Source organism: Moschus berezovskii, chromosome 7 (assembly GCF_049115385.1).
Source record: "Moschus berezovskii isolate FMDL1 chromosome 7, NW_MosBer_1.0, whole genome shotgun sequence".
Lineage (NCBI taxonomy): Eukaryota > Metazoa > Chordata > Mammalia > Artiodactyla > Moschidae > Moschus > Moschus berezovskii.
The window spans coordinates 80,001,167-80,019,913 of NC_142466.1; the positions used below are offsets into that span (position 1 = coordinate 80,001,167).

The 18,747-nt window shown below is 41.6% G+C and overlaps 1 protein-coding gene across 1 annotated transcript in view; it reads left to right on the forward strand.

Annotated features, from left to right (window-relative positions):
- Nucleotides 1–18,747, forward strand: part of DOCK5 (dedicator of cytokinesis 5) — a 270,685-nt gene that overhangs the window by 184,082 nt on the left and 67,856 nt on the right. Inside the window, exons 22-27 of the mRNA XM_088838043.1 lie at nt 2,266–2,400; nt 7,795–7,906; nt 9,854–9,924; nt 10,721–10,827; nt 13,346–13,482; nt 16,020–16,115. Coding sequence (XP_088694169.1) covers nt 2,266–2,400; nt 7,795–7,906; nt 9,854–9,924; nt 10,721–10,827; nt 13,346–13,482; nt 16,020–16,115 — 658 coding nt within the window. The remainder of the gene's footprint in view (nt 1–2,265; nt 2,401–7,794; nt 7,907–9,853; nt 9,925–10,720; nt 10,828–13,345; nt 13,483–16,019; nt 16,116–18,747) is intronic.

Genomic DNA, 18,747 nt, shown 5'->3' on the forward strand with positions numbered 1-18,747 from the left:
AATGGTCCCCACCTTTCCCAGAGTGAAGCCTTCTTTCTGTCTTTGGATTATGAGACCTGACTCTTGTTTACCCTGAGCTTTGCCTTGCAGTGCCCAGCTCACCACAGTGTGGCCTGTTCCCCAGCCCCTTGCATTCTGGTTTTTGTGCAGAGCAACACGATAGTGACAGGAGTATAGTTGAGATGGCAGGGATGTTTCCGATGTGGCTTATGCCTGATGGTGCCAATTATTGCCAGCTGATTTGTCAGGTTACCTGCCGACCTGCTCTGTCATTCAGACCTTTGATCCCATGTGTCTTTTTCTGAACTAAACAAGAAAGTTCTCGGTTTTATCTGCATAATGGTTCAGAAATGTAATAAAACATAAGTGACATTAAAGACGTGTCAATAATCAGCAATGGATATAATGCCCACTAGGTTCAGGGAAGCGGCAGATAAACCAATGAGGCAGCTCTTTACACCCAGTAGCCTGAATTTCCAAGGCAGTAGCCACAAGATACAAAATCCTTCATATGATCTTACTTATTTGTGAAATCTAAAAAAAAGTTGTTCAGTCGCTCAGTCGTGTCCTACTCTTTGCGACCTCATGAACTGTAGCATGCCAGGGTTCCCTGTCATTCGCTATCTCTCGGAGATTGCTCGAACTCATGTCCATTGAGTTGGTGATGCCAACCAACCATCTCATCCTCTGTCACCCCCTTCTCCTGCCTTCAGTCTTTCCCAGCATCAGGGTCTTTTCCAATGAGTCAGCTCTTTGCATCAGATGGCCAGAGAATGGGAGCTTCAGCATCAGTCCTTCCAGTGAATATTCAGGGTTGATTTCCTTTAGGATTGACTTGTTTGAACTCCTCTCAGTTCAAGGAACTCTCAAGAGTCTTCTCCAGCACCACAATTCAAAAGCATTAATTTTTTAGCATTCAGTCTTCTTTGTGGTCCAACTCTGGAAAAACCAAAGCTTTGACTATATGGACCCTTGGCAAAATGATGTACAAATAGTACAAACGAACTTATTTACAAAGCAGAAGTAGAGTCACAGATGGAGGAAACAAACTTATGGTTACCAGGGGATACAGGAGGGGAGGGATAAATTGGAAGATTGACATATACACTACTGTATATAAAATAGATAACTGTTAATAATAAGACCTACTATATAGTACAGGAAACTCTGCTTAGTATTCTGTAATAACCTATATGGGAAAAACATTAAAAACAGAGTGGGTATATGTATAAGTGTAACTGATGCACTCTGCTGTACACCTTAAACTAACACAACATTTTAAGTCAATTATACTCAAAAAAAAGAAAAAGACGAAATCCTATCATTGGATCTTTATTACACAGAGCCAAATGCAGGACTCCAAATGGTGTGCTTCTGGTAATCTGAGTTGATTAGCAATAATTGATCAATTCTACATGATTCCTATGAATTTTTCTTAATACTGGGAAAACTCAAAAAGATTCCCAGAAGAAAAGTTCAAAATTTCAGTACCCTCAAAAATGTGAGATGGCCCAAGATTAAAACAATGCCTAGTCCAAAGACTCTAGAAAAACATAAAGAGCAATCCCAGAGCAGGTTTATCTGTTCAGATGCTCAGAACTCTGGGCTGCTCTTCTTCCCATACAATAAAATTTTCATCTGGCTCCAATTTAGGCATTCTAAAAAGTTGGGGCAGATTGGAGGGAATTAGATTTCTTTTAAGGTGGCTACTTAGGCAGACAAGCCCATCCTTACAGGAACATTTGAAAAAGTTGGCATAACATGTTGTTGTTTTAGTCAATAAGTCCGTGTCTTACTCCGCGACTCTATGGACTATAGGCCACCAGGTTCCTCTGTCCATGGGATTTCTCAGACAGGAATACTGGAGTAGGTTGCTATTTCCTCCTCCAGGGGATATTCATGACCCAAGGATCGAACCACTGTCTCCTACATTGGCAGGCAGATTCTTTACAGTTGCACCACCTGGGAAGCCCCTGTATAACATACTAGAGATTAAAATATCTTCACAGTTCGCATCTCTTCAGCTCTTTTTCTTGATCCTTTTAAAAAGAATCCTGCAAAGGAAAAGAAACTATCCCTTGTTTCTAAGCAGAAGGGAAGCTCTAAGCCTAGACTGCAGTGAAGAAGAAATTTCTAGAAGAAATAATTACTATAGTTATGACTTCTACTTCCCCAGAAAGCCAAGTTCCCTTTTGTATAGTGTACCTTAGGCCCCAGAATACCACTTTGCTCCATTGACGCTTTTCTCTTTCTCATCCTTTTCAGGAAACTCTCCAAGGTACTGAACTTTTACGTGGCAAATGCAGATGATTCCAGCAAGACAGAATTGCTTTTTGCTGCTTTGAAAGCCTTAAAGTACTTGTTTAGGTTCATCATCCAATCTAGAGTACTCTACTTGAGGTAATGGTGATGGTAATACGATGTTAATGCTCTCCACCCTCTCTGACAGTATTTTTTTCTTATTCCTTGTGTACATGTTCAGCTCTGTGAGCTTTTGGGTCATGGAGAGGTCTAATTTCAGAACTTTAGATCTGAAGATGAGAGTGGACTTGTTTAGTTGCTCAGTCCTGTCTGATTCTTGGCAACCCTATGGACTGCAACCCACCAGGCTTCTATGTCCATGGGATTTCCCAGGCAAGAACAGTGGAGTGGATTGCTTTTTCATCTTCAGGGGATCTTTTCGATCCAGGGATCGAACCCATGTCTCCTGCACTGCTGGCATTTTCTTTACCACTGAACCACCAGGGAAACCTAAAGGTGGACTGTGCAGCCTTTAAAAAAGGTTCACGCCGAGTCCTTTTGGGTCAGCAGAATTTCTAAGGCAGTAGTGGCAGTTGGACTGAGGGATGCAGGTGGCTACAATGTGCAACCTAAATGAGAGCCTTTGTTGGTGACAAATGTCTAGGAAGTCAGGTTCCTGTGACAAGACTGTATTTAAAATAGTAAGGGGCTTCATGATGATATTGGATGTGCAAATCTAGGATCATGAACTATTGTTATTGTTGGAAGTAGATGGAAATAGTGGCAGTTGTTTGGAGGGTTTGTTTCTGAGGTTTGTGTTTCTTTGCTGACTTCAAGCTGAGATACCTACAGATACAATAATTTGCAATTTGAATTCCTAGGTTAACTGCTCCATCAAAAACAATAGAAATCAAAAATGGAAAAATAAATTTTCTGGGAATGCCCACAACCCCAATGCCATCGCTACTGGATTTCCAAACTGTTAAAGTATATTTCTAAGGCAAATTTGTACTTTGGAAACTATAGGTAACATACTAAAATGTTAATAGGCATAAAGCTGCAAGTAAGAGGGTTTCAAGCCTGTGATTTGAGCATGTGTATTTTTTTTTTAAACGTTGTCATTTTTAAAAATCATAAAATTAAAGGCAAACAACAAAGAAAAAAAACTTGTAACTTATAGTAAAGATCAAAGGTCAATAGATTTAATAATTAAAGTCTCTTAAAAATCAACTACAGAATGATAAATATCCTTACACAATACAAATAAAAAATATAATTTACAAAAGAAAACAAGTGGTCAGTTAAATTTTTAAAAAAATTTATACTGTTAAAATGTAATACACCATCTTTACCTCTACGGTTGATAAAGGTGAAAAATCTTTATCATCCTTTGGTAAGAGTGGACAAATTTAGCCATGTGTTTTAATGCTGATAGGAATAGGAATATAAACTGTTTAAGGATGGAAATTGGGAAGTGTGAATAAAAATCAAACATATACACTCAAAGCAGAGGAAAACATTTGTCCAGTGATAAACCATCTAAAAATTTATCTAATGCAAAGAAATCCATCAAGTATGAACAAAGATGAATGTTACAGTATGTATATTGCAGCCTTTCAAATATAGGGCATTTGAATGAGACAAGATAACCCTGATAGGTTCAAAACTAAGGTAGAAAACATAATACCACAATTTCAAAAATAATATAGGACTGGATGCATAATATGCTAAAATTTTAATAGGAGTAAAACTGTAGGTAAGAGGACTTTAAGTAGGTTTATTTTTTATCTGCATTTTCAGAGTTTCTATAGTGAATTTGTACATTTTTATGGTTTATATACATGTTTAATGACTTAAAAGTTGAGCTGGAGAAATGACAACTCTTTCTTCCCTAGCAGAAGCTAGTGGTGTTCCCCTAGCACAGGGGTATATACTCACCCTCTGTTACTCTTTTCAGATGGTCTTTTATTGTTTGGTATTTGTATTTCATATTTAATGCTGAATTTCCACATATTTGGTTAGGATGTCCTACTGAGGAAACTTTCCCTTACCTAAAAGTTTGTATAGCAAACCAAACCCTGATGTCCAGCAATAAGAATCCTCATAAAAACATAAAAAGAAAACCTTAATTAATGAAATTTTAAAAAATAATTTCCATTAATGATCCACTGACTCTTTTACCCTTCATAATGTTTCATTGCATCCAGCCCATCGTGTTCTTTCTCTCTTAACTTTGCCAACAAAGGTCTGTCTAGTCAAAGCTATGATTTTTCCAGTAGTTATGTATGGGTGTGATAGTTGGACCATAAAGAAGGCTGAGTGCCGAAGAATTGATCCTTTCAAACTGTGGTGTTGGAGAAGACTCTTGAGAGTCCCTTGGACTGCAAAGAGGTCAAACCAGTCAATCCTAAAGGAAGTCAGTCCTGAATATTCATTGGAAGGACTGATGCTGAAGCTCCAATACTTGGCCACCTGATGTGAACAGCCAACTCATTAGAAAAGACCCTGATGCTGGGAAAGATTGACAGCAAGAGGAAAAGGGGACGACAGAGGATGAGATGGTTGGATGGCATCACTAATTCAATGGACGTGAGTTTGAGCAAGCTCTGGGAGATGAAAAACAGGGAAACCTGGCATGCTGCAGTCCATGGGGTCACAAAGAGTTGGACATGACCGAGTGACTGAACAGCAACATCATGTTCATCATTTTCAACGTCAGATTGCATGATAACAGTGGAAAAGCCAAGTTAGGTAACCCATGAAACTATGAGAGTGACTGTTGAACTTAGGCCCGGATGGCCTGTTTATGATTATTTTTCCCCCTGATGTTTTCTCATTCCAAAGAAGAGCTTAAGCTGGGACAGAGTCTGGCAATCTATATTCTCTGATCGCTTGGATTTTTTTTTAATTTATTTTTTTTTATTGAAGGACAATTGCTTTACAGAATTTTGTTGTTTTTGATCGCTTGGATTTTATAGATGCAATAGGACACTGAGAAGGTTGGTTTTAATCCTGCAATCTCAAGTTAGTCCCTTTTTAATTAATTAATAATTTTTTTTGGTCTCCATTGAATTTGTTACAATATGTTTCTGTTTTGGTTTTCGGCCTCAGGGCATGTGGGAATCTTAGCTCCCTGACCAGGGATTGATCTCACACCCCCAGTGTTTGAGGGTGACGTCTTAACCATTGGATTTCCAGTGGAGTCCATAGTTCCTTTTTTTAAGTCACAAACATAGGACGCTCTGGGTGTTGGGGGTCTACAGATGAGATGAGTTTCCTGCTCCAGTGATGCTTGTGGGTTACATCAAGGTCAGGGGGGTAGATAAGAAGTCCGCAAGATCATCTCAGCTAGATAAAAGCTAGGAGGGAAGGCATTGATGTGACAGTGCCCTGGGAAGGCTCCTTGAGCTGAGCTCGTGGGAGAGACTTCTCTGGTGACTGGCATTTGAGTTGAGACTGAAAGTCAAGGAGCTGGCCTCTGAAAGTCTCAGGTAAGAGAAGTGTGGGGAGTAGGAACAGCTATGGCAAGTGTCCTGGGGGGTCACCGAGTGACCTGTGGGAGGAATCAGGAGACGCCACGGTTGCTGGAGCGCAGAGATCCAGAAGGGGAGGACGGAGCCTCGCCGGCAGTGATGCATGATGAAGACCTTCTCGGTCATCGTAAGGATTTCAGATGTCATTGTCATGGGAGACCACTGAAGAGTTTCAGTTAGAGAGGTAGTGATATCTGGCTTACATTTTACTGAGTTGGCCAAAAACTTCATTTAGGTTTTTCTGTAGGATGCTGTGGAAAAACTTGAACCAACTTTTTGGCCAACCCAGTACAAGATCATCTCATCTCTTAATTGGAAAATGGATTGCCAGGGGTTAAGAGTGAAACCTGGGTGACCACTTAATAGGCTGGTTTTTGTTGTGTTTTAAGTTTTAGTCTTTTTTTTTTTATTGGAGGGTAATTGTTTTACAGTGTTGTGTGTGTTTCTGCAATGTTAGTTTCAACAATGTGTATCAGCTGTAATGTATACATATATCTCCTCCCTCTTGACCTTCCCTCCAATGATCTGTTATAGTTCAAATGTGAGATCCAGTGGGTCTGTCTCCTATGAGATGCAGAGACTGGACGATTTAAGGTTAAGAGATCATAAGACTTACTGTTAGAATGGGTGGGAGAATGAGAGAGAAGAATTGTAGATAACTTCTAGGTTTGGTGTGCTACTTGCCAAAATGTGGACTATTTAAAGATGAGCAGGAAAATCAAGTGAGTTCTGTTTTGCACATGTTCATTTTGAGATACTTCATGGACTAAATTGCAAATAAAGTTCTTTTCCAGTTCTGCAGAATGGATGAATTGAGAATTAGCAGGAACTCTCTGAATAATTTTCAGAGGAGTTCACATTTTGTAAGCACCATATAGGTTATAGGTGAATGGAGGACACTAATATAAATATGTATATGCATATGTATTTGTGTGTGTGGATAAAATTCCAAGTTCAAACCATCCCTACTTTTGATCAGTTGGTGGTAAGATGGCCACGCAGTATACGTGCACTTGGACTACAGTTTCAGTACTTTTGTGTTTCTTGAGACATGAGCCTTCTGATTTCTACTTAGGAGAAAAACCAACTTTTCAGTTGATAGACAAGCAGGGTACCTTACTTAAACAAGCATGAATCAGGGCCTCCCCAGGAGATCCAGCAGTTAAGACTCCGAGCTTCTGACGCAGGTGTATTTGATCCCTGGTTGGGGAACTAGGATCTCACATGCCTCACAGCATGGCCAAAAGTTTTTTTTTTTTTTTTATTTAATTTAAAAAGCAAGAAACGAAGCACAGTATCAGTGAAGACCGAGGTGGCCTGTGAGGGCCCTATTGTGGAGCAGGTTGGCCAGGTCAGTAGATAGAAGAATACTAACTGGACTCACAGACTAGATTGGTTTCAGATCATTTCTAGGTTGAAGAACTTTACTACCTGTTATCTGAAACTTCAGCACAAATGATCTTGATGTGATGAGACAGAATGATTCAAGTGGCAGAGTGATGAGGTAGAATGATTAGAAGAGGTGAGAGAGAAGGGAGGGTTGGAGGGCAGGAGGTGGCAAGACTGAGCTGTCAGTCTAGGTAGCTGAGAAAGTCCCCTGCTTATTGGACATTGTTCTAATCAGCTGAGGGTGGTGGGCTTGTAGGCAGGGCTCATCTGCTACTTGAGGCAAAGTAGCTTCTGGCTGTTCCGCACTGTTCCAGGAATGCCCACACGCCACTGGGATGGAGGACATCACCAAGACTGGCCTTCAGACAACTTCAGGGCACCAGGAGGAGAGCTCTGTTGTAGGGCTTTACGTGCAAATCACTACCTTCCTTTTGTCCAGGTGGTGATGACTTCCCAGCTTCGGGGCTCCTCCCTGAACCACTTTAGTTAGAGCACTTGTGATGGCTCCGTGCAGTGTGAAGAGGTGACAAGTGAGGCATGGGCCTCTAGTATCACGTAGGCAACAAAGCTATTGAAAAATGTCTTTTAAAGATTGAATATCTGACTGCCTTCTTTTTTTTTTCCTGTTAAGATTTTATGGCCAAAGTGAAGATGGAGATGAATTTAGTAATTCAATCCGCCAATTATTTCTTGCTTTCAATTCACTGATGGACAGGCCACTGGAAGAAGCTGTCAAGATCAAGGTCAGCTTGGGCTACTCTTAATACTGTGGGTGAGGATGTTCTGGGGAACGAAAAACTTGCAGTGCATGATTAAAAAAAAATAATCCTCATTCATGGAAAACGTGTTAGTTTTAGAATGACTTCTAGAAAGTAAAGGGGAAATCCCTTTGTATTCACTTTTATGTACATTTGTATTTTCAAATGTTCATTTCCCAAAGACAAGCTACCTATTTTTATTGAAGCAGAGTTGCTTTATGATGTTGTGTTAGTTTCAGGTGTATAGCAAAGTGATTCAGTTGTACATATGTATTTTTTTCAGTTTCTTTTTCACTGCAGGTTATTGTAAGATATTGAATCTAGTTCCCTATGCTGTACAGCAGGTCCTTGTTGTTTATCTACTTTGTATATCATGATGTATATCTGTTAATCCTAATTTATCCCTTCCTACCCTCTCCCCTTTGATTACTGTAAGGTTTTTTCCTATGTCTGCGAGCCTGTTTCTGTTTTATAAATAAATTCATTTATGTTATTGTTAGATGCCACATATAAATGATATCATATGATACCTGTCTTTTTATGGCTGAGTAATATTCCATTATCGGAAAAGGAAGTGACAACTATTCCAGTATTCTTGCCTAGAGAATTTCATGGACAGAGGAGCCTGGCAGGCTACAGTCCATGGGATGGCAAAGAGTCGAACGTGACTGAGTGACTAACACTTACTCACAGTATTCCATTGCGCGCACACGCACGCACGCGCACACACACACACACACACACAGCACAGCTTTATCATTCCTCTGTTGATGGACACTTAGGTTGTTTCCATCTTTTGACTATTGTGAATAGTGTTGCTGTGAACATTGGGGTGCGTGTGTTTTTTCAGAGTTGAGTTTTTGTTTCTTCTGCATAGATGCCCAGGAGTGGGATTGCTGGATGATATGGTAACTCTATTTTTTGTTTTTTGAGGAACCTCCATGAAAATTGGTTGTACCAATTTTCATTCCCACCAACAGTGTAGGAGTGTTCCCTTTTCTCCACACCCTCATCATCATTTATTGTTTATAGACTTCTGACCTCTGAAGAAAATATCTCATTGGATTTTCTTTTCTGTAATAATCATTGATGTTGAGCATCTTTGCATGGGCCTAATTATGCCTAAATATAATCCATGGCACCTAAAACTTCTAGAAGAGAACATAGGCAAAACTTTATCTGACGTAAATCGCAGCAGTATTTTCTTAGATCAGTCTCCCAAGGCAAAAGAAATAAAAGGAAAAATAAACAAGTGGGACCTAATCAAACTAAAGGGCTTTTGCAAGCAAAGGAAACCATAAAGAAAACAAAAAGACAACCCACAGGATGGGAGAAAATATTTGCAAACAATGCAACCTGCAAGGGATAATTTCCTAAATACACAAAACAGCTCATCCACCTCAAAATCAAAAAACCAAACGCCCCAATCCAAAAATTGGCAGAAGCTACCCTTTTAGACATCCCTTGCGTGGCTTTTATGGCCTCTGTGAATTTAGCCAATTGATCTTGATAATGATTCAAGTAGCAAGCTTTCTTCTTAGGGCTTCCCTTCTCCCCAGAAGCCCAGAGTCTCCATCATTATCATCCTTAGCAGATTTTTAAATGTAAAATATGTAATCCCTAAGGACTCAGATCTGAACTTTATTTTCTCCTCTCTCTGGCAACTCTGTGAGGGAAATGTCAAGGTTTTGATTACCTCCTTGGTTAGAAAAATGAATTCTAAATGGACAATGGAAAGCTGTCTGTCCAGATTTTTAGGAAAAAGATGATGGGAGATCGTGTGTTAGCAATACTAGCTTTCTTCTTCTTCACAAGAACATTCGTGTCCAGTTTCCTGTTTCCCAGCATTAGTCATTTCTTCTTGGGATCATGCAGGAAATTCTGTATCTGTCCTGCTTGACGACTGAATCTGCCTTTTTGTTTTTCTTGCAGGGGGCAGCCTTGAAGTACCTTCCTAGCATCATTAATGACGTCAAACTTGTGTTCGATCCTATTGAACTCAGGTAAATAGCCAAAAACTATTGTTTCTTTAAAAATAAATCATTTGCCTGTCTTGGGCCTTAGTGGTGGCACTCAGGCGTCTCTGGCTATGTCACGCAGGCTCCAGAAAGCCTGGTCTTGTTTGCTCCACAGCATGTGGGGTCTTAGTTCCCCGACCAGGGATTGAAGCAGCATCTCCTGTGTTGCAAGGCAGATTCTTAACCACTGGACCACCAGGGAAGTTCCTGTTATCTCTTAACAGGTGATGCAACTCCCCTGCTCGGCTTCAGCTTGGGCTACTACACATGCTGTGATTCTTCTAACATGTATGGACACATATGGACAGAACATCTTTCTGTGCTCAGTTCTAGGGAAGATAAAGGCCCCTGAGAGAGGTTTGCACTTTCTCCAAAGAAACAAAATGCACAGACATAAAATTAACTATAGGAAAAAACTACATAATAATATGCTTCCAGCCATACACCTAAGTACCCCAGGAATGCCAGGTCAGATGGTGATTGACACTGGGGTGGAATTAGCCAGAAAAGGCTTTTGCAGAAATTGAGTATAATAGGTCTACAAAGCAGTGACGGACCTGACTGCTTGGCAGGTTAGGCAGACTCAGCTCCCCAGATGAGCCCTAGAGTGAACGCTGAATATGGCCTCTCCTTGGCTTCTTAGAGATAGACTATCCGGTCATTGAGGAGAGAATTCCAGGTCAGCCTCTCCACACCCAAATAATCTCCCATGAGAGAGGAAAAGCTTATTCCCTTCAACAAGGCAGGATAAAACCACTGACTGCCCAGGTTTCTCTTCTAGTTTGCTCTTCTGCAAATTCATCCAGAGCATCCCTGACAACCACTTAGTTCGCCAGAAACTGAACTGCATGACCAAGATAGTAGAGAGCAATCTTTTCCAGCAGTCGGGTGAGTCTCCAGCAAAAATGGCTGCTTATGGAAATTGTCTTCCTTAGCCAATGCTGCCTTTAAAAATTTTTTTTAATTATGTCCTTGGTGATACTTAAGCACTTCCTGGGAAACTGGTTTTAAGGAGAAGGTGAAATCAGTTCCTCATTTCACCTAGCTCCATGAAAGAGCAAAATCATGTGTTCTTTAATGTTTAATTCTATAACAAATGTTGCATTAATTAGCAAACTTTGTCCTCAAAATACAAACCCCAGAAAGCAACAGGCAAGCAGGAAAGATGGTCCTTTTAAACAAATGCATCTCCTTTGACCTAGACATGGAGTATAATATCAGTAACCAGGCACTGGGGCAGTCAGTGATACCATGATGTCATGGCATGGGGCAGTGATGCTGTGGGGCGGTGGTACCCTGTGGCAGGGATGCAGTGATGCTGTGGGGGAGTGGTACCCTATGTCAGGGATGCAGTGATGCCCCGGGGCAGTGATGGACTTCTTGCTGCTTGTACTTGCTCAATAGGGCAGCTTATGCACATTTCTCCTCCATTCCATGCCCAGTCATGTCACATCAGTGGCAAAAAATTGACCATGGCAGGAGTAGTGGCAGTCACTATAAATCAGAGAGGTTCAGGGGGAGCTGTGGGTGAGCCAGATTACTATCCTACTGCTAGGATTGGAGAAGGGCACTGAGGGAAGAAAACTCTTACACTGATAAGAGTCTTCATTTTGTAACTAGTCAAGCAAGTAGCCATCAGGTGTAAATCACTGTGTTCCTGCCCCAAAGTTGACATAGGAAAGAGGTCCCATACCTAGTCCTTTCCCAGTAAACCCAAGACTCGTCAGGGTGGGCTAGCTGTGGAAGCTGTTTTTGAAGCTACCACCAGGTCAGGGAGTCCCAGTGGATAATTCATTCTGTGTGTATTGGCTGGAGGGTCCAAGGACCACCAGGGTACCTCAGAAGCAGGAAAAGTTGAGTAGGTTGGTGAGAGCCCCAGGCTAGTTATATAACTTCAGACAAACAAAGGACCATCTTACAAGTCTCAGCTTCTGTTTCTGTGGAAGGATGGACTTGTACTAGATCAAATCAGCAGTGTTTTTTGGCTCTGATATTTTCTAAGCCTCTGAATTTGCGCTCAGACATTTCAGCTGTTTCAAGAACATGGTCAGAGGGAGTGCAGAAAGCTAGTGAGTGCTCTTAAGTAGAAAACCTAGTATTAGTCCACCCCTTATTATGCTGTGATAACTTCTGCCTCTAAGGATGTGAAAAGCAGAAATGAGACTGTGAAGATGAGGCATTTGAGCCAAAGAGCAAGGATGCACTGCTTAATTCCAACAGGGGAAGTAGTATCACTCTTCACAGTCATTTCTGTTCATGCCCAGAGTATCTGGACTTATCAGAATAATATTTCATCATCATGAAGTTCCCAGAAAGAAGACATAGTGGAAAGATAGCACCTTCCTTTACGAAGTCCAAGTTTCTGCAAAAGCATGAAAAGAATGTCTGTGAAACTCACTGAAATCCGCTGATGAAGCTTAATGTTCATAGGCATTTTTGAGTATATTTTATCCATTCGGTGGAATGTATCAAAAAACTGAAAGCATGTAACTTGCTAAGTTTATTAATTTCCTATAACTTAGCTTACAAATATCACACTGGCCTATTTTTTTTGTTTGTTTTTTGTTGTACCACATGGCTTGTGGGATCTTAGTTTCCTGACCAGGGATCAAACCTGTGTACCCTGCAGTGGAAGCGCTGAGTCCTAACCACTGGAATGCCAGGGAATCCCAAAGTGGACCTTTTTAAATTTTACTTTATTTAAAAAAATTTTTAAATCTTTTATTGAAATTCTTATAATAGGCTTCTGAGGTACTATTTTTTTTTTTTTTTTTTTTTTGGCCTTAAGGCATGTGGGATCTTAACTCCCTGATAGGGATTGAATAGACACCCCTCTGCACTGGAAGACAGAGTCTTCACTGCACCTCAAGGGAAGTTTTAGTCTTTTTTTTTTAAGTTATATGCCTTTAAAAAAAAATGCTCTGAGTTAGTCGCTCAGTTGTACCCAGCTCTTTGTGACTCCATGGACTGCAGCCTGCCAGACTCCTCTGTCCATGGGATTCTCCAGGCAAGAATACTAGAGTGGGTTGCCATTCTCCCTTCTCCAGGGGATCTTTCCAACCCAGGGACTGAACCCCGGTCTCCTGTGTTGCAGGCACACTCTTTACCATCTGAGGCAAAGGAAGCTCCACCCCTGCCCCCCAAAAAGCGAAAGACATTGTTAAATACTTTATAAACATGGAACTACACACTAGGTAGAATTTCCTTTGCATTTAAGCTCACGGTAGAGGGCTGAACTTCCGTGCCTAAAAATCACATGCTCACAGGTAGCCCAGAGGAGCCCCTGCAGGGCTGAGTCCAGAGCTGGGAGCTGGAGGGACAGGCAGAGAGGGGGCTGTAGGAAGGAGCCAGGCCGCGTGGAGGGGTGCTCCAGCAGTTGGTGAGTGGTCTGCCTTCTCGCCCGCAGAGTGCAGGGATGTGCTGCTTGCTCTGCTGATAGACCAGCTCAGCGGCCAGTTAGACGACAACTCCAGCAAGCCTGACCACGAGGCCAGCTCACAGCTTCTAAGCTACCTCTTGGAGGTTCTGGACAGGAAGGATGTGGTGAGTTCAAGAGTCCCTGATGTGGAGCACAGCTCATGCTGGTTCCGTGGTTGGGGACAGGAACAGCTGTGCGAGCCTGCTCATCCCAGGCAGTTGAAAATCTAGGTGGTACCCAATTTAGAGGTGTTTAGAGAGGCTTCTCCTCGCTAGAACCTCCCAGGCAATAGGTCTGGGGAGGTCTACCTGCTGTGTGGGCCGCTGCTGGCTGATTTTCCTGGCCAGCGCAGCTTGACCATCACTGAGGTCTCTATGGGAACTTTTCATAACCAGAGCTCTGTGTAGGCTTGTTAGGTAGAAACCTCTACGCTCTTATACCTTTGGTACCTGACAGCACTGTTGTACCTATTCTTGAGCTTCTGAGAAGTTCTCCATATATACTCTCTGATGCTGATCCTTCCTTCTGAAACCTAAATGGTGTTTTCTCCTTTTTTTTTTTTTATAGAAAATATCTCTTTTATTTGGCTGAGCCATGCAGCATGCATGGTCTTAATTCCAAGGATCTAACCCATTCCCCCTGCAGTGGAAGCTCAGAGTCTTAACCACCGAAACATCAGTATAGTCCCTGGGGGTGGTAGTTTAGTCACTCAGTTGTAGCCTATGCTTTGCAGCCCCATGGACTGTAGCCTGCCATGCTCCTCTGTCCATGGGATTCTTTAGGCAAGAATATTGGAGTGGGTTGCCATTTCCTTCCCCAGGGGATCTTCCTGACCCAAGGATCAAACCCAGATCTCCTACATAAAGTCCCTAAACATATTTGTATGTACAAACTAACTCCCTGTGTCTTCCTATACCATCTCGGCTCATTCCAGGCTCTTGTTACTGAAGTTTATTCTTATGCCCCCCTTTTTTTATAGCCCAGTATTCCCTCCTGTTTTCCTATAACTACATCTTCACTTTTTCCCCCATTCTTCAGAGTCCAGTTGCATTAAGCACTTCCATGAAGTAGTTGTTGGTGTAGTCCTGCCCAAATTCCTGCACTCTGCTAGCTGCCTTTATTCTGTCTTTACATTTTAAGGCTCTTACCATCCTTGAGTTGTAAATTCCACTCACAAACACTCCTTACACAGCCGCTGTGAAAGGTCTGAGTCTTCAGCGGTGAACAAGAGAAGCAAGCCCTCCCCTCATAAAACTGACCTTCCAGGGGGACCTTTGTATTTTGTTTATTTATATTTAAGCCCCAACCCTCCTGCTGAAGTGTAAATTTGTTAAAGACTCAGAGGGTGCCTGTACACTGGACACTCCTACTGGGGTCTAACATATGGAACTCATGTAAATAGAGGAAAGCACAACACCCCACAGAGAGGCGGGTTTTATGAGTCAGTTTCATTTGAAGAAATAATAACAAGCAAGGAAGGAAAGAAGGGATTGTAGGAGAGAGGGTACTAATAATACTTACTGTTTTAATAAAAGTACAGAAATAGAAATGATCTAGTTGTTGGAAGCATTAAGCAGGAGATTCAGACTATCTTTCAAGAAGCAGGAATGGATACTGGCTTTGAAAAGGCGAGTTGAATATTGATAAGTTGGAACTGAAAGAATGTAACATCAAATCACAAGAAGGAAAAAGAAAACATTCATGAAGCAGTGTTGGGTCTATCAGCCCAGCTATTTCCTGTATAGGAACTTTTTGGGGTTTTTTTGGAGCTATGAATATTGAAGGCTCTGCAGAGTTGAATAATTGCTCATAGACACCTGACAGAATCAGATTATTAATTCCTTATCTTAGTCTGCTCAAGCTGCTCTAATAAAATACTAAAGGCTGTGTGGATTAAGCAGTAGAAATATTTCTGACAGTTCTAAGGACTGGAAGTTCAAGGTCAGTATGCCTGCATGGTTGGGTCCTGGTGAGGATCTCCTCCTGGCCTGCAGACAGCCACCTTCTAGCTGTGTCCCCACATAGCCTTTCCTTGGTAGGACAAACTCTTGGGTGTCTCTTCTTAAAAGGATACTAACCCATCAATCCCAGATTGTGTCTTCATGACCTGATTTGTCCCGAAAGCTCCATCTCCAAATAGCATCACCTTTGGGGGTTAGAGCTTCAACATAGAAATTCTGAAGGCAAACCTTCAGTCCATAACAATGTCCTTGACTTGAATTTCTTTTTTTTTTAACCTCCTACACAAAAAATGGCAAGAACTTTGTATATTTGCATTTTGCTTCCCATTCATGTGCCTAATTTTCCTGGGTGACTTGATCTACTGGTCAGTACCCAGTACCTCATGTTAGTGGGGGTCCTCCCAAAACTGTTGAGTCAGCAGCTACAGGACCTCTCAGTGAGTCCAGTTGACCTAGGTTATTAGGGAGACATTCTTCTCCTGCATCTCCATGTTCATCTTTCAAACGTTAGAACCAATGATGTTAAATAGATTCCTTAATAACATTATGTATCCTTCTGTGATGTTTCCCCCTTTTGGATAAGAGAATGTTTTGTAGGCAAGAGCCAGAACGAGATGAAAGAGAAATCTTGACTGTTTAAGGTTTACTTAAGAAAAGTGAAGCAGGTCAGAAGTGTGTCCATCCATGTGTTTCCTCCTTAGGGCCCCACAGCGAAGCACATACAGCTGGTAATGGAACGGCTGCTGAGGAGGATCAACCGGACCGTGATTGGGATGAGCCGACAGTCTCCCCATATTGTGAGTGTCGTCCAGGGGACCACACGGCCACTGCAGCTTCTCGGTGTCCCATCCCACCTACCCAATGAGGGGCTTTGAGGACCAGTGACTTGAGACCAAATTCATATAGGCCCCTCCCATCCCAGTTTCTAGACTGCACTCTTTGTTGGGTGGCATAGCTACCTCGGGAACTGAATGGGGCCTCGAACTTTACAGCCTCCCTGGATGAGTGACTCTTCTTTTTAACTGTGAGTAAATCTGATGCTGATTTTTTCTTGAGGGAAAATGATCCAACAGGAAGGTAGAGGAGATGAATGGGGGACCGTTATTAAGGATCTCACTAATACAAAGTGTGTGAATCCATTCTTAAGGAGTCTTATTCAGATGGGTGGTGAAACAAAAACCTCCTCTAATATTATACATTAGAGCAGAGACCCACTGAGATATGCAGGCACCCTAGGTGGATTGAGAACTCAGGACCAGTTCTACCTAATGCTCTTTAAATATTTACTTAATATTTTCTTTAAGGAAAATATGAGCCTTTGTGAGCAGAAAATTAGAAAATTAGTTTAGCTGACTCCTTTCAACATTTCCTCTAGTATCTTGAGCAGTGTAATTGTAATTCTCAATGTCTGCGTGTTTTATGTGGATCCACCTTCATTAGAATGATAACTATAATAGCATGTTCAGCCAAAATAATGTTAATAGCAGTGGTTGCTGTTAGCTCATTTTTGTGTGTGTGCTAGAACGTATCTTGAGCACTTTATATTTCACTGAAAACTCATAGTAATCTCCATGTTTAAAAAGAGGAAACATGCGGAAACCTGTACAAGATTACACAGCCACCATGTGATTGAGGTGGACTTTGGCTCCAGACAGCTGTTCTGGAGGCAGCGCCCTGCATGCAGTTAGCCATGCCCCTCGACAGAAGCTTACCAAGTTATGTTCCCAGCTATGCACTTTAGTCACCATGCGAGAAATTCTGATAAATTCAGTTCTCCCTTTCACATTCTCTTTCCCCTGGTGCTTGAAATGCTTATAGATTGGTGCCCTATATTACCGGGAAGCCCTTTTCGTTCAAAGAAAATCTTTTAAAGAACTTGAGATTAGCATGCTTTTAGAAATGTCAGTGTTGGCCTCTTATTTTCCAACTATTATGTCTACTAAATGTCAGGTATGGCAAGCCACTCCAGTACTCTTGCCTAGAAAATTGCATGGACAGAGGAGCCTGGTGGGCTGCAGTCCATGGGGTCGCTACTAGTCGGACACGACTGAATGACTTCACTTTCACTTTTCACTTTCACACATTGGAGAAGGAAATGGCAACCCACTCCAGTGTTCTTGCCTGGAGAATCCCAGGGATGGCGGAGCCCGGTCGGCTGCCGTCTGTGGGGTCGCACAGAGTCGGACACAACTGAAGTGACTTAGCAGCAACAGAGTATGATGGAGACCAGAGGTAACTGTTGAAAGACCAAGTTGTATCATCATTAAAATGAAGCATCTTTTGCTTGCAGTTGTATAGGCTACATGCGTGTGTGCTTAGTTGCTTAGTCATGTCCAACTCTTGGTGACCCTGTGGACTGTAACTCATCAGGCTCCTTTGTCCATAGCATTCTCCAGGCAAGAATAGTGGAGTGGGTCGCCATTTCCAATGAGATAATAATTAGAGGATAGAAAAAGAACTCTTCTAAATCGCTACTTTAAATAAAAACTATTTATTAAAAAAAAAATAGGTCGTAAGAAACTGCTATAAGCCAGGTATTGTTCTAGATAAGAGAAATACATCAGGAAACAGAAAAAAAATTGCTACCTTAGAGAAGCTTAGATTCTAGCAAGAATAACAATAAAAAGTGCAGAATATTAGAAGGAGATAAGTGCTATGGAGGAAAAAAAAAGAGTGGAATAAGAGGATTCAGGGTTATAGAGTTACAAATTTATGTAAGGTGGTTAAGAATGGTTTTTTAGGGACTTCTTGGTGGTCCAGCAGTTGAGACTCTACAAATGCAGAGAATGTGGGTTTGATCCCTGGTTGGGGAACTAAGATCCCACGTGCTACTTGGTAGGACCCAAAAAAAAAAAAAAAAAGAGTGGCTTTGCTGGGAATTCCCTGGTGGTCAGGACTGGGAGCTTTCACTGCCCAGGCCTGGGTTCCATCCCTGGTCAGGGAACTAAGATCCCACAAACCTCAGGACATGCCCCCTATCCAAAAATACCTTTCCCAAGAAGGTAAAATTTGGGCAGACGCTTTAACAAAGGCCTGGAGAAATAAATAGTGTTAAGTGCTGATGGTAATACAAACTGTATGCCAGTATGGCAGTAAATATCAAAGCCTTAATACAATAAGTTTGCATTTCTTTATAATTAGAAAAATAAACTTTTTTTTAAAACAAAGGAGATGTAAGGGATTCATCCAGAGAGAGGTGACCATGGATAGTCTTTTGTTGTTTTTGTATGTGGGAAGTTATTCTCTCCATCTCAGGAACAGCTAGGTTTTCCTCTCCTCTGTGCCAAATTCATTTAAATTTGTATTGTTTTCATAACTGTATGAATACAGGCAGATTCTGCCTTGGGTACTTACCCTTAGGCTAGAAAATTAAGTCTGTGACTCAAATATGATTGGACTAGGGGAAAGCCAGTTGAATATGTAATTCCT